This window comes from Pecten maximus, chromosome 3 (genome assembly GCF_902652985.1).
Source record: "Pecten maximus chromosome 3, xPecMax1.1, whole genome shotgun sequence".
Classification (NCBI taxonomy): Eukaryota; Metazoa; Mollusca; class Bivalvia; order Pectinida; family Pectinidae; genus Pecten; species Pecten maximus.
The window spans coordinates 6,127,532-6,140,820 of NC_047017.1; the positions used below are offsets into that span (position 1 = coordinate 6,127,532).

A 13,289-nucleotide genomic window follows, 5' to 3' on the forward strand; every position below is an offset into this window, starting at 1 on the left:
AGATTCTACTTCCGGTGTTTCCATAACGACGTGATCAAGCTGAAGGTAAAGTCCTGTCATATCGGTAAGAAATATTGACAAAAAGTCACATTTCTTAATGTATCAATTCACATATGCTGCGTATTTGAGTTCCACGCATAATCAAAAATCATTTAACAAATATCTGGCATTTCAAATCGTTTCAGAAACTGTCGAATCAGACATTTAAACGTCAGTACAGTTGTAGATGCAGTAAGTTTAGTAACTTAACCGTATATACACACCGATTGAAACGTAACTGTATTTGACAACAGCATTACAATCTATTCGAACCTCCACATAGCATACGGTTCTGAAGTTCTTTGAAATTTGTGTCATATAATGGTTGCCATAAGCGTCTATGCAAAATAACCACATGGGGCTCACTGACAGTACTGTTGAACTATGGTTACATGTAAAATGTAGGTTCAGGTAATGCGAAATTATACCCATACTGACACTCTCAGTATGGGTCTGACTCCATTTCATTAGACAAAAAAGTATATAAGAATAACATCTTGTCAAATATATACAATATTTTACCTCTGTATTCCCGTGTCTGACACCAGACTTGGTCATTCTGACAGATGTCTGGTGTATCTGTCAGAATATATCCAAGTTTGGTGTCAGAGAAAAAGGAAACTCTGGCAAGACTGCATCTTTACAACAATTGGGCAACTTCTGTACTGATACAAACAGGAACTCTTTTTTTCCTTTTTTTTTTTTATTTTTTATTAAATGAATTATACATACAAGAATACTTGTACTTATACTTAATCATGTTGATAGAGAAGAATTACCTTGACAGGGCTTTTTCTGGGGGCTTTTTGGGGCCGTTAATGGGCCCCATTCCCAATTGAAATTATTTCATATTTAAGCCAAATTCCCAAAATTTGCAGTTTACTCCTGAAAAAATCTTTCCCAATTCACCAATCTTCTTCCCAAAATGAGACAAAAAGGCCCTTTCCCAAACCAGTGAGGAAAAGCCCTGCTTGATATTCGATGTTTCTTTGTAATCTAGAATGCTGTTTTGTTTTCAGGATATCAAAAATGGCAGATGCTGATCCAGCAGCGGATGGGGGTGAAAAAACTGGCGAGGAAGAGGCCAAGAGTACCCGTAGTGGCCCTAAAAGTCAGGGAGGGTCCAAACCTGCTTCTAGGGCTGGGTCTGCTCAGTCTGGAAAGAGTGGCAAAAGTGGAGCAGGAAGCAAAAAGAGTGGTGTCCCGCCATCCCCATCAGGGTCGACCAAGGATAACCCAGCCGCTGATTGGAGGAACATGAGGCGTATCATTGCTGAGGATTCAGAATGGTCACTGGCTACAGTCCCTCTACTGGCAGAGCTTTGTGTGAAGCATGTTGTAACAAATTTTGAAAGTAAGACATTTTTCCAAATTCTTCATTTTTATTGATCATTTTAACCATTGTAAGAAATGAATAATTGATTTATTAAATGCATCATAGATATATTGTTTTGGTGCCTTGTGATAAATTTGTATTTTTTTTAATCTTTTTCAGATAACTCAAAAATATTAAATGATTTGCTGCCAAAACACAAAGACAAAGTGCTAGAAAGAATATCAACAGATCTGCCCTTAAAAATCACAGCAAATTTGGTTGATGATGAAGGCTACTGGAAAAGATGCTGCAAAGCACGCTGGGAAATATGTGATGTTGCTGCTTTTGGCAACAACTGGAAAAGAATGTACTTTGAAAGGAACCTGCAATCCATCATTGAAAATTTTATCCCAGAAACAACAGATATTTCAGAATTGAATGATACACTTCCTCTATCTGCAAATTATGTTAAAAAGATTGATATTCGTCAGTTACTTCCACCAGTCAGAGAGGCTCCCAAGGGACCTGATTTTGATGACTCTTCTGATGCCGGGAGTGACACTGGAGATGAACCGGAGTGTGACCACTTTAACTTTGGTCCTGTTCTTAAACTTCTCCCCAACATTGAGGAGCTACATTTGACATATGGCGTGAGAGACTGTGGTATGAACTTTGAATGGAATCTGTTTAACTTCACTGCAAGAGACTGTTTACAGCTAGCACAGTGTGTGGCAGCCTGCAAAGGACTCAAAGTGTTCAGGCTTCACCGTAGTAAAGTGGACGATGACAAAGTTCGTGTTCTCATAAGTCACATTCTGGATCACCCAGGACTCACAGAACTTGACTTATCACACAATCTCATCGGTGATCGTGGTGCACGAGCCGTCGGAAAGTTTCTGAACAACCATAGTCAGCTAGTTAAGCTGAACCTCTGTGATAATGACATTCGAGCCGCAGGAGCACAGGCAATCGCTCACGCTCTCACCAAGAACACTACCCTAGATATGTTGAACCTGCGACTGAACCGCCTCGGGGATGAAGGGGGGCAGGCCATCTGTCGCGCCCTATTGCGTAACAGTACTCTGACAACCATCAACCTCGGAAGTAATGACATGGCTGAACCAACAGCGGCCATCTTGTCCCAGGTCGTCATACAGAATACAACACTCAGATCCATTGATCTGACTTGTAATAAACTTGCTCAGGTAATATTTATCAGAGTAATTGATAGTAAAAGGATAATTCTTCCTCATTTTAAGTGAACTATACACAACCTAGATTATAGACAGTCCCAATTTTTTAATAGAAAAAAAAAACAATTTGAAAAATTAACACATAATAATCGTAAAAAAAAAATTGATACTTTTTATTTACATGTATTTCTTATTCTATCAATTTTTGTTATCATTTTCCTTACAACATATCCCAGCATATCCACACTATAAATATATTCTGGAAATATGCAATATATTAATTCAAAATAAAATCACAAAAATATGAACAAATGTGAAATATCAAAATCTACTTTTTGTTCTTTGGTACAACTTGCATATCAATCATATGTAAAATTGGTTTAGAAATCATTTCTGACATTGTAGTAACAGCCATAATAATCCTGATAAAGCTAACTTTTATACATATTGTTATATACACAATGCTACAAAACATGTATGATAATGATGTATTTCAATCAGATCGGTCATTTATGAGAATTTATAAGGTCAAGGTCACTTAAAGTTTTCAGAATACCTTGAATGATGAGTTTGCTTTATAAATCATACAAAAAGTGTATTTTTGTCAAACATTAGTACTAATTAGCATACTAGTGGGGCATTCATGAATGTCTCTATAGACTATTTCCAATTTTATGTCATTTGTAAAAATTGAAGTGTCCGTTTCTCCTAATATATTACAAACTTTTCTTATGTAAGATAATTAACATATTTAAATAACGCTGTTTTTGTGTTTCAGGATGGTGGTAAACAGATTCAGGAAGGTATGGAGGATAACACCTCGATAACCCACATGGATTTGACTCTGACGGACAGTGGTCAGGAGGCCGAGTATTGCATCAAACAGATTCTTCATCGTAACCAAGAACGAGAACGGGAATCCAAAATCGTCGACCAGGCTCCGCCATCCAAGAAAATTCAGCCACAGGCTGCACATAGATTTAAACCCATTGTGCAAAAAGCCTAGATGTTTTGTTGATGATAAGACAATGAAAGGGAGTTATAGGGATATATTTCTTTACACAATGTGTTACTGTGGACCAGAGTGGAATCTGCTGGACGTATATACTTGATGCAGCTGTTTCGACACAAACAATTAAGAAGTTGTTGTATATACAGCACATAAAAGAAACAATGGGAAAATGTCATGTTTAAGACATTGTATACGTTGGTAAGCACAAGGGTGTACATGTAATAATGATATTTTCAAAATTGCTTATCAATTGGGGTAAGGAGGGTGGCGGGGTGGGTGCCTGGAAAGGGAAATAACTCTGCAATCAATTATCTTTGTCAGGGGAGAATTATACCCTTGTTGCCTATTTGTGGCATGTGTATCAGATCCAGAGCAGTGCCAAATTATGAAATTATAATTTGCTTAAAGGAATTTGTATGCAGCATGCAAAAATATGTTGATATTGAAGCTAGGTCATTGTATATATGGTTAAAAAAAATCCATCTGTAATAAAATCCTGAAAAAATCTTAATATATCCTGCTTAATTCTACATTTATGTGTAAATTTCATTTGTTAATAATGAAAAATTATGTTAGATGCAGTACAAATGTGCTAAATTATTTCCAAATCTAGAGTATCTAAAATCTGTTTTTGTATACATGCTTTAGTGTGTGCACTGCAGAACAAAAGTTCTCTATAATAATATCATGTATCTTGAAGATTGAATTATTTTGTTAATAAACTTTATAACTACAGAAATTACAGAAATTTTTAATTGTATTTATTACACAAAGGATCCCAGAGGGCCATCCGTTATTACCTTCATTATTTCTTCATGACTTCGATATTTTCTCTTCTTTCCTCTACCTCATTCTAATACCCTAATCACACCTGTCCCGTTTCAGCACACACCCAAATTTGTTCAGGAAAAGAAGATGTGTGCTAATGGAGACATAAAAATTTCCTTACCTCATTGATCTACATAATTTTCAATCTTTTAGCCATGCTAAGACCCTGGATTGTTATCACTACAAAAAGATATGTAAATGAACACAAAATGTTATTTTTTCCATCCCCATTTCACAATGAATCTTTTCCAATTACATAGTTTAACATAATTATTAGGTCAAATACTGAAATGCATTTTCGGTATCAACAAAATACTACTGTACTTTAATAAGACCCAAACTTCAACTGACACGACTGTATATAGTCTACTATGGGCTAAGAATAACTTGCACATAGAATATCTGAAAGAAGAATTAAGCACTTTCTTAGAAAAGGGGAAACCAAAACCAAAATTTAAATGTCAAATCCAAGATGGATGCCATTAGGAATTATTGTTACTGGTCAGTCTCTAAATCAAACGTGCAGAACTATAGGGACTTTAGGGAAACCGTTATGTGAAATCCGGAAAACATACATGCAACACTTCCAAGAATGTCGTCTGGTGCAGTGGCCATTTTGGTTTTCTGGTACAATTTATCTAGCCAAAAAACGACAGATAAAGACGGAATCTGAAAAATATTAAGAACAAACTTAATTTGTGAAAATCCAAGAAGGCCCCCTTTCGGCCATTTTCAGGAAAACGGCTATCGAGGGGTCTCTCCATCATGTGTATAAATAAGGAGTGATTAAGGACTGACGGCAGACAATGGAGGAGGGTTTCATTTGAACCACTTGGACTTCAGTTAATATGTATTTGAACCTTCCCTACTATGTTAAGCATATTTTGAGAAGTTTTGGAGAAACGCAGGCGGGGTCGATTTTTTTTTTCTTTTTCTTTTTTCTTTTTTTTTTGTCACAAAGAGCTTTCCTCCCTTTCTGTGATATATACGAATACCGCGATGTCATTTTTACCGAATTTTATTATAGCCCCCAAAACGTCTCAAAATGTGATACACACACTAGGGAAGGTCCAAATGCATGTAGACTGTAACTAATTCTCAAGACCTGTGATTTGAACAAGAACACCTTAGATACATGTAGTACACGAAGAAAATAGCTGATCTTAAATTAACACTACATTTTCACCTTTGTAATTATTTCTTTCTAAAATTTGCCACAGCAGTAACGGATTTACAACAGGGAGTGATTCAAAATGACAAGAAGAACTGGTACCAGTTATTTATAAAACATTTCAGAGCTAGAAAGAAACTAGAGTCTGAGAGTATTTAAGATATATTTATCTTCGTCACGGTAACTTTTGGCTCAAGAATACTGCAAAGATACTTATTCTGGCGTACTCAAAATTTTAGCGCAAAACCAAAATAAGCGCATCATCAAATTTTGAAAGATTAGTGTAATGATGAATTGGTAAGCTCACATTATCATTTATATATCTTAGCGCAATACGTATACCGCGAAAATAAGATTACCACTAAAATATGTACATTGTATATGAAACTTTCGTCGTCTTTATATGCTAGTCTGACTCTCCCGTAAAAAAAGGACATAGAGGATATCTAACAGTGTTTTCAGTAATACCAAATATATTTCACGAGTGGGGCTAATATTTTGATATTTTTCACGAGTGCGCAGCACGAGTGAAAAATATCTAAATATTAGCCACACGAGACATATCTAATATTAGCCACAACGAAAAACCAACCCCGTATGCTAACTAGGCCTACAGCGATAATTTGTAAACAAAAAATGTACTTCCCCCTGTCCAGGTGCTGAGATATACATGTATGTCGGGCTTTCTGATTGGTCAATTATTTTGGTATTTTCTAATCATTAATTTGATTGGTCAAATCAGCAAAAGTTATATTTTTCACTAGTAAAATATCACTTTTATAGAATGAATAATTTTTGATATTTCACTGGTAAAAATGTAATAAAAAACCTACTTCAGATTTGAGAAAATTTTAACTCGTGATTTTTTGAATGACGCATTTGAAAAAAAAGTATTTAGATCAGATATGCTACTTGAATATAATATGACAAAGTGATGTTCTAGGCTTAGTTAACTAAAACAGTTACTTTGATAAGAGTTTGATAAATTGTATTACTGAAGGTGGCAGTTGGTAAAAATGGCACCTTCATGCTGGATTTGGTCCAAATACTGGAATATAACACGTTCTCAGCTGTATTCTGACCCGGTCAAAGTAGTTTGCACGAAAACTTGTGATCAAGATTGATCAACACACTTTATAGATCACGTGATACATAAGGTATTGTTACGTGTTGGACATGCTATACACATTAACATGATTGTAAGGTGATGTTAACAGTGTAAGGAAAAGACAGGTTATAGAAAGTTCACTTTGGGTCCACACGGGGACTGGACCATTTAACACCTATACCACAGTGAAATACATACAGATACATTTTATGGTATTTTATAGCGATTTCTCTGTTATTTCGAAAGAGAACATCCTTCTTTAACAGATATCGAAAGAAACGATTTTGCACAGGACCAGGACGTGGACTTTTCAAAGTATATAGGTGTACTATTTAGACCCGTCGTAATGTGTAGAGTATTAAATTTCGGAGAATTGTCAGAACCCTGCGTAATTCATTTAGACTTGTTACAATCTCGATGTTTTGTTTTATGTGCCGAATGATGAATAAATACCGGCTTTTTCGTCCTTCAAGGAAGATTTGGATGACGGACGGACGATTTCTGTTTACATATAGAGAGTGGGGCACCGTCATCGATAGGTAGTTTCTCGGTTTTAATTGCAATTATGGAAAACTCCGGTATCGATTCTCATATTATTTCATCATTTGGGTATAAATTCTATCATTCAACATACTTTTGTAATTTGGTCAAAAATTATGTGTTATAAAAGCACGGAGAGACTTTAAATAGTTTTAAACATAGTGACACTTTTCAGAAGAGTCTAGACGCATAAATGGTATGCTTTAAGACGCGTACGTGTGAATACAAGCACAGGGACTTGACACTAATTCCAACCCACGGTCTATATAATGTATGAAAAAGATGCGTACATTTTATATATGGATAATGGGCTGGGGATTCGTGCCAAGCCCCTGTGAATACAAAGACACATCATACATAGAGTTTTATCATTTTGTTAAATTCAATTCACTTTCCAAACTACTCTTTATATCTTAATCGGATGTTTAATGAAATCGTGGTTTTTAAACACGTCACATTTGGAAGTTGAAGTTTAGGGTGACGAATGCTGTAGACTTGTTGAACCTTAAACTGGTTAAACCTTACAACTACAATTGTCACTCACTTTAAAACTGCTAAAAATAGTGTTTTACGCATCACACGATATTTATTATTCTCTTTATAAAGTCTATCCTTCCATTATGGCAATCTATGACTAACACACGGAACGTGATGTGGCTGAGCAATTAAAGTTTCCTTCGATAACTGACGCAGAAGGAGCACTTACGCACAGGAACTTGCATAAAAATTGGACTTTATCAGTCATACGGTGGTTAGGAGAGGCATGATGAAAATAAAATTATTGCGTTCGAAAAAAACCCATTACGGTCATGTTAAGCTGCATTATTGATATCATTGTATTTTTCTGTTGGTAAGTCAGTCGTTCGCACGCAGTAATATTTCGTTTTTAAAACTTTTTTTTTTTTTTACTTTTGTAAGAATTAAACAACAGCTAATGTGGGAAGTCCGTTTTTTCGTAGATAAGATTTATGGGGCATCTTATCGAAATCCTGGTCGTTTTATATCCATTTTCCTATGATATATCTTATATAAGTAATCGGGTCGTAAATAATTCTGTCTCGGTTTTTAATATTTGGATTGTTTAACACCATTCTGTTCAGCTGCTCTGCCTTTTCTTTTTTTATTTTTTAATATCTCTATTTCAGTTAAAGTAGTATAATTTAGTTTTAATGCTTTTCAACGAAAATTGTGTGTGTGTGTCCCCAACTCATCCCTTGACTGCTGCGCACAACAAGTGTTTTTTTCCCGGGGGACGGTCACACATATATACTAGTGGTGAATTCGCGATTAATCCCGTGCACATATTTTCCCTATAATTTATCAGTAGATTTCTTTGCGCATGTCTTTTTTTAGCGACGGAATGAACGGAAATAAAATCCTTGTCAAAATTAAAAAAACACTGGACAAGAGAATGCATCCATAAGTAATCTCGTCCGCCGAAATCCGTCAACGTAAGGTATTTGTGCACGCACCATCCCAAGGCAATTTACGTAATATGAATATACAGTGGAACTTCGTTAACTCGAACTCGGAAAACTCGAATACCCCGCTTAACTCGAAGTACTTCGTCAGTCGAGTTAACGAAGTTCCACTGTATAAGTACAACCAGAGCCAGAGGTGTACACGGATCAGGAATACAATTTAGGATGTTAATGAATGATTATGAGACGGAATAATTCATGAGTTGCACGGCAGAAGCAGGGATATAAACAAAAAAACACTGTATAATTATGTAAGAACAATGAGATTGTCAGTACTCAAACAGCTGTTTACTTTACACTTGGAGAGAATGAATGTATTTTAGCCCTGGCAAGTGTCCAAGTCGCCGTTATTGATTGTGTTACTGAGTGTTCACAGACACCGAAGTTTCACGGAGCCGTGTATTGATCGGGACATATCGAGGTAATATTACTTATAACTCTGAGAAGTATATTATGTGACCCGGAAGGTGGTATGTGAATTAATTGGTTGTTTAATTAGTGGGTATTATTTGGTCAACGCATGTGGTAAATTACTGCTTAAATCAATTAAACAAAACATAAAGTGCATAGTGATATATAAAACTAGAGTATCATATAACGTCTATATTGATTTTTATGCCCCCGTCATGAAAGGGGGGGGGGGGGGGGGGGGGGGGGGTGGGGGGGGGGGGGGGGGGGGGGGGGGGGGGGGGGTTATAGTGTTACCCATCGTCCGTCCCGTCCCATTTCGTCCTGACGCAAATAAACTAGCAAATCTCGGGAACAGCTGATGCGATCCTCTCCAAAATGTGTGGGTTGTCAAGTGGAAGCGGGGGGCATTTATGTCTCAGACATTTTCTAATTCTCCCTAATAAATGAATAATGTATACACAGTAACTCTAATCAACGTATATGTGCTGTTTGATATAGAGCATACATGTATGTTAGATATTAATATATCTAACAATGTTATATTTATAGAATAACGATATATATTCCCTAAGAAATGTCTGACCTATCGCACGCAGGTCCTTAACCGCTATAGAACAAATCCTTATCTTTTAAAAGCACATTTTCCAAATCGCGGTCCAGTTCAATATGGGCATTAGGTATGAAATGTGTGTCAAATTCCTGTGTTCTAATGCCGACGCCCCGATATCACCACTGTAGGAGTGTATATTTGTATTGGGTCAATGTTTACATATGTTTTTGCGGAGTATTCGCATATATATGTTCATGTATTACCGTGCTCGGGCCAATGTAAATGGCATCAAAACATACCACGACCGTAACCGCTAACTATCGCTCTGTTTTCTACTAGCAGGATGAAACTTAATTAATACACTTTTTAAAGTTGGTCAATTCATAGTTTATCTATTGATATAGACGAAGTTCTTTAATATACCGTTTAAATTTTAGATCCTTAACTGGGAAAGTGCTGTTTCAGATAGAAATTTTTGTCATACATTTGTATTTGGTGAATTATGATTCCAGGTGAGCAATACAGGCCCTCTGGGCCTCGTTTCATTTGTGGTTTTTCTGTTTAGGCCTAGTTTTGATATAATAGTTTTGATAGCAGCTATTTTCACCTTAAAGAACACAACTTCAATTATCCATAAGTCTGTGATTGCTTTTTCTGTCGAAAATAAAAGACGTTTTATAAATGTACAATCAGTTCATCTTTGCAGGCTATATCTTTCTTGTATCTTCAGATTTCCTCTTATGACCCATTGAGAATCCTCTTTTGAGGTCATACAAGTACACGTGGTCGTAATAACGCACTGGGTATATATTTTGGTCCCTGTTACAATTCTGTGTATCCTAGTAACATTTGTTTCATGTGCATCACAATGGTTTTTGGTACGTTTTATGTACGCCGCATGCGCACAGTACGCCTGATAGTTTGGGGCAGGTAGAAAAAAAATACACTGCGCAGAACACAGTGCATCGGTCCCTCATCGGGCGACACGTGCAGTACGTGCAGAGTACATTAATCTCCTGGCACGAGCTACAGGGGTCCGAGAATTTGTTACTGTCTACGTGTTGTTGGACCTTGCTTTGTGTGTCAGCACATTTTCAGACGTTTTTGGGGGCTAAATTAAATTTAGGTCATTATATATTATAGTCAACGATGTCCTTCCACCGTTTACTAGACCGGGGACGTCATTTTATCGAACTTTAAACTAGCCTCCCCCCCCCCCCCCCCCCCCCCCCCCCCCCCCCCCCCCAAAAAAATGAAATTGTGTCACACGTACACATAGCAAATTCCCAGGTCCCTATAGCATGAACTGTATGAACAGCTGGGCAGTCGTCGGAAGTACGTAAGTTGGCTGCGTACGGAATACGCTCGGCATGCGCATATTAGCAGCTAGAAAAATAATGTTGCCCTTTGCGTACGAAAAATCATGCAAAATTCGTAATCTATCCGAGAGGTGGGTCACACACAATGCAAGTCAAAGTAATCAATTTTATTTTGTTGGAAATTTCGAACATATTCGGGCATACGGCTGCGCATAGGGACTCGATAGTACACCTGAGCAATGCCATGGACCAGGAGCTTAACCACACAGTTTTGTAACGTAATTGGCGGTTGAGTAATATAAATATACAGCGGCTGAGAATAGCGTCGTGTTAAACATACATCCTACAGGGCCATTTAAGGACGTATCAGGTTTTGGAGGTGGAGGAAAGCCGGAGTACCCATAGAAAAAACCACCGGCCTACGGTCAGTACCTGGCGACTGCCCCGCGTAGGTTTCGAACTCGCAACCCAGAGGTGGAGGGCTAGTGATAAAGTGCCGGGACGCCTTAACCACTCGGCCACCGCGGCCCCCTTTTCGAACACCATAAACATCTAGGTATTTTTCTAGGTGCCAACTGTAAATCGACGCACCACATTGACAACATCTGTAAAAGTGCTATGAAACAGATAGGAATACTTCGGAAACTTAAATTCACATTAAACCGTAAAACATAAAATAGAATTTATTTAACTTTTATTCTTCCACTTTAGAATACTGTCGCGAAGTTTGGGACGGATGTTCAATTGCCGATGCATACAAACTAGAAAAACTACAATTGCAAGCGGCGCATATTGTCACTGGTTTGCCGTCATTTGCAACGGTAGCGAGTCCTTGTATTTTGAAACTGGATGGGAAACATTGTCAGAACGTCGCACCAGCCGCAAGCTTCAACTTTTTTTTTTTTTTTTTTTTATAAAATTCACAATAATATGACCCCTTCTTACCTTAAATATATTCTCCCACCACATGTATCCACTGTAACGCCGTTTAACTTAAGAAATATTGATAACTATACTATTCCAAATAATCGATTAAGAACTACCAACCTCTCATTCATACCTTCTACTGTAAGACTTTGGAACGAATTAGACACAAACATTAAAAATGTACCTTCTTTTAATATCTTTAGAAGTATTTTACGGAAAAAAATACGAGACATATAAAGTACCTGATTTTTATCTGACTGGTGATCGGAAATTGAATATCCTACCTAATAGGCTGCGGCACATGTCCTTAAAGCCACATACTCCCAAACAACCTTTAATTCAAGTTGCACACACGTATTAATGGCAATCCTAGATGCTCATTCACGCTCTCCTAACATTAAAATGACCACTGGCCTGGACGCTTGACCGAGGGAGTCCTTGAGACATCAGTGTATAAAAGTAACATATTTATCGCGAGATTTGTCACGGAGCCGAGAACGAGGCTATAACAACGCGCTCTGCACATAAACTAAACACATGGCCGTTGTTTACATATCAAGTATACGTGAACTTTGCCTAACGATGCTTTCAGTTAAATATATATCAACAGAATATTCGCGTAATAACGGAACAAAATAAACAAACATAGATATAGTTTACATTTAAATACTTAATTTTAAAATGTAGCAATATGGATACAACAAAAACATCGATACAATTTTAGATACGTGAAGTTGACAATATTCAAAAGCTAACCAGCAATCAAATAGACGCCCGACAAAATCGGAATTGGAGTCTGTTCCCTTTTACTCGGGTTTTGCCGATTCCACTCACTTTTGCGTCATTTTATGGCAGAATCTGTCTGCGTTTTCCAAGGTCAACGCTTTCGGCGTCCCGCCATTTTGTATGGACTGTAAAACCCGCCGCTGCATTGTGGGGCTAATTTTCAGAGAAACTTGGTCCGGCAGCCACAGTTATTATTTATGGGAATTCCCCGGTATACTTTCATACAATCATACATATTTACTTTCAGTCTCTGATTCATGATAGTCTGTTAGCTATGTATCAAGTCCGAAAACTGTTAAAAAGCTCAAAATGTAAACATTGAAATATGTTTCTTCGGGAGTATGTGACTTAAAACGAAGACCTGTTCAATGTCAATCTTATCGATTCTCCAAATTGTACAAGCGGATACCCCAATGAAAACTCTCACCATTTCTTCTTCACGTGCACAAAATATACTGACCAACGATTACGAATGCTGACTAACCTCCATAAATATTGGCCTCTAACCTTAGAGAAACTACTATTTGGCAGTGAAAGCTACTCGAGCAAGGATATAATGAAGAACTATTTATTCATTATCATTTTTATTGACACACATAAAACGGACAT

The 13,289-nt window shown here is 37.1% G+C and overlaps 1 protein-coding gene across 1 annotated transcript; it reads left to right on the forward strand.

Annotated features, from left to right (window-relative positions):
- Positions 1-5: 5 nt before the first annotated feature.
- LOC117323034 (dynein regulatory complex subunit 5-like) lies at positions 6-4,301 on the forward strand. The gene is made up of 4 exons (XM_033878025.1): positions 6-64; positions 1,059-1,393; positions 1,535-2,559; positions 3,326-4,301. Exons 2-4 carry the CDS (start codon positions 1,069-1,071, stop codon positions 3,551-3,553), a joined length of 1,578 nt encoding a protein of 525 aa, XP_033733916.1. The 5' UTR covers positions 6-64; positions 1,059-1,068; the 3' UTR covers positions 3,554-4,301.
- Positions 4,302-13,289: the final 8,988 nt, after the last annotated feature.

What these genes read in the sequence shown, in the direction of transcription:
- LOC117323034 (XM_033878025.1), top strand. Translation starts at nt 1,069, where the DNA reads ATGGCAGATGCTGATCCAGCAGCGGATGGGGGTGAAAAAACTGGCGAG. An exon ending in TGTTGTAACAAATTTTGAAA is followed by an intron (nt 1,394 to 1,534) that starts GTAAGACATTTT and finishes AATCTTTTTCAG; the next exon opens with ATAACTCAAAAATATTAAAT. An exon ending in CTTGTAATAAACTTGCTCAG is followed by an intron (nt 2,560 to 3,325) that starts GTAATATTTATC and finishes TTTGTGTTTCAG; the next exon opens with GATGGTGGTAAACAGATTCA.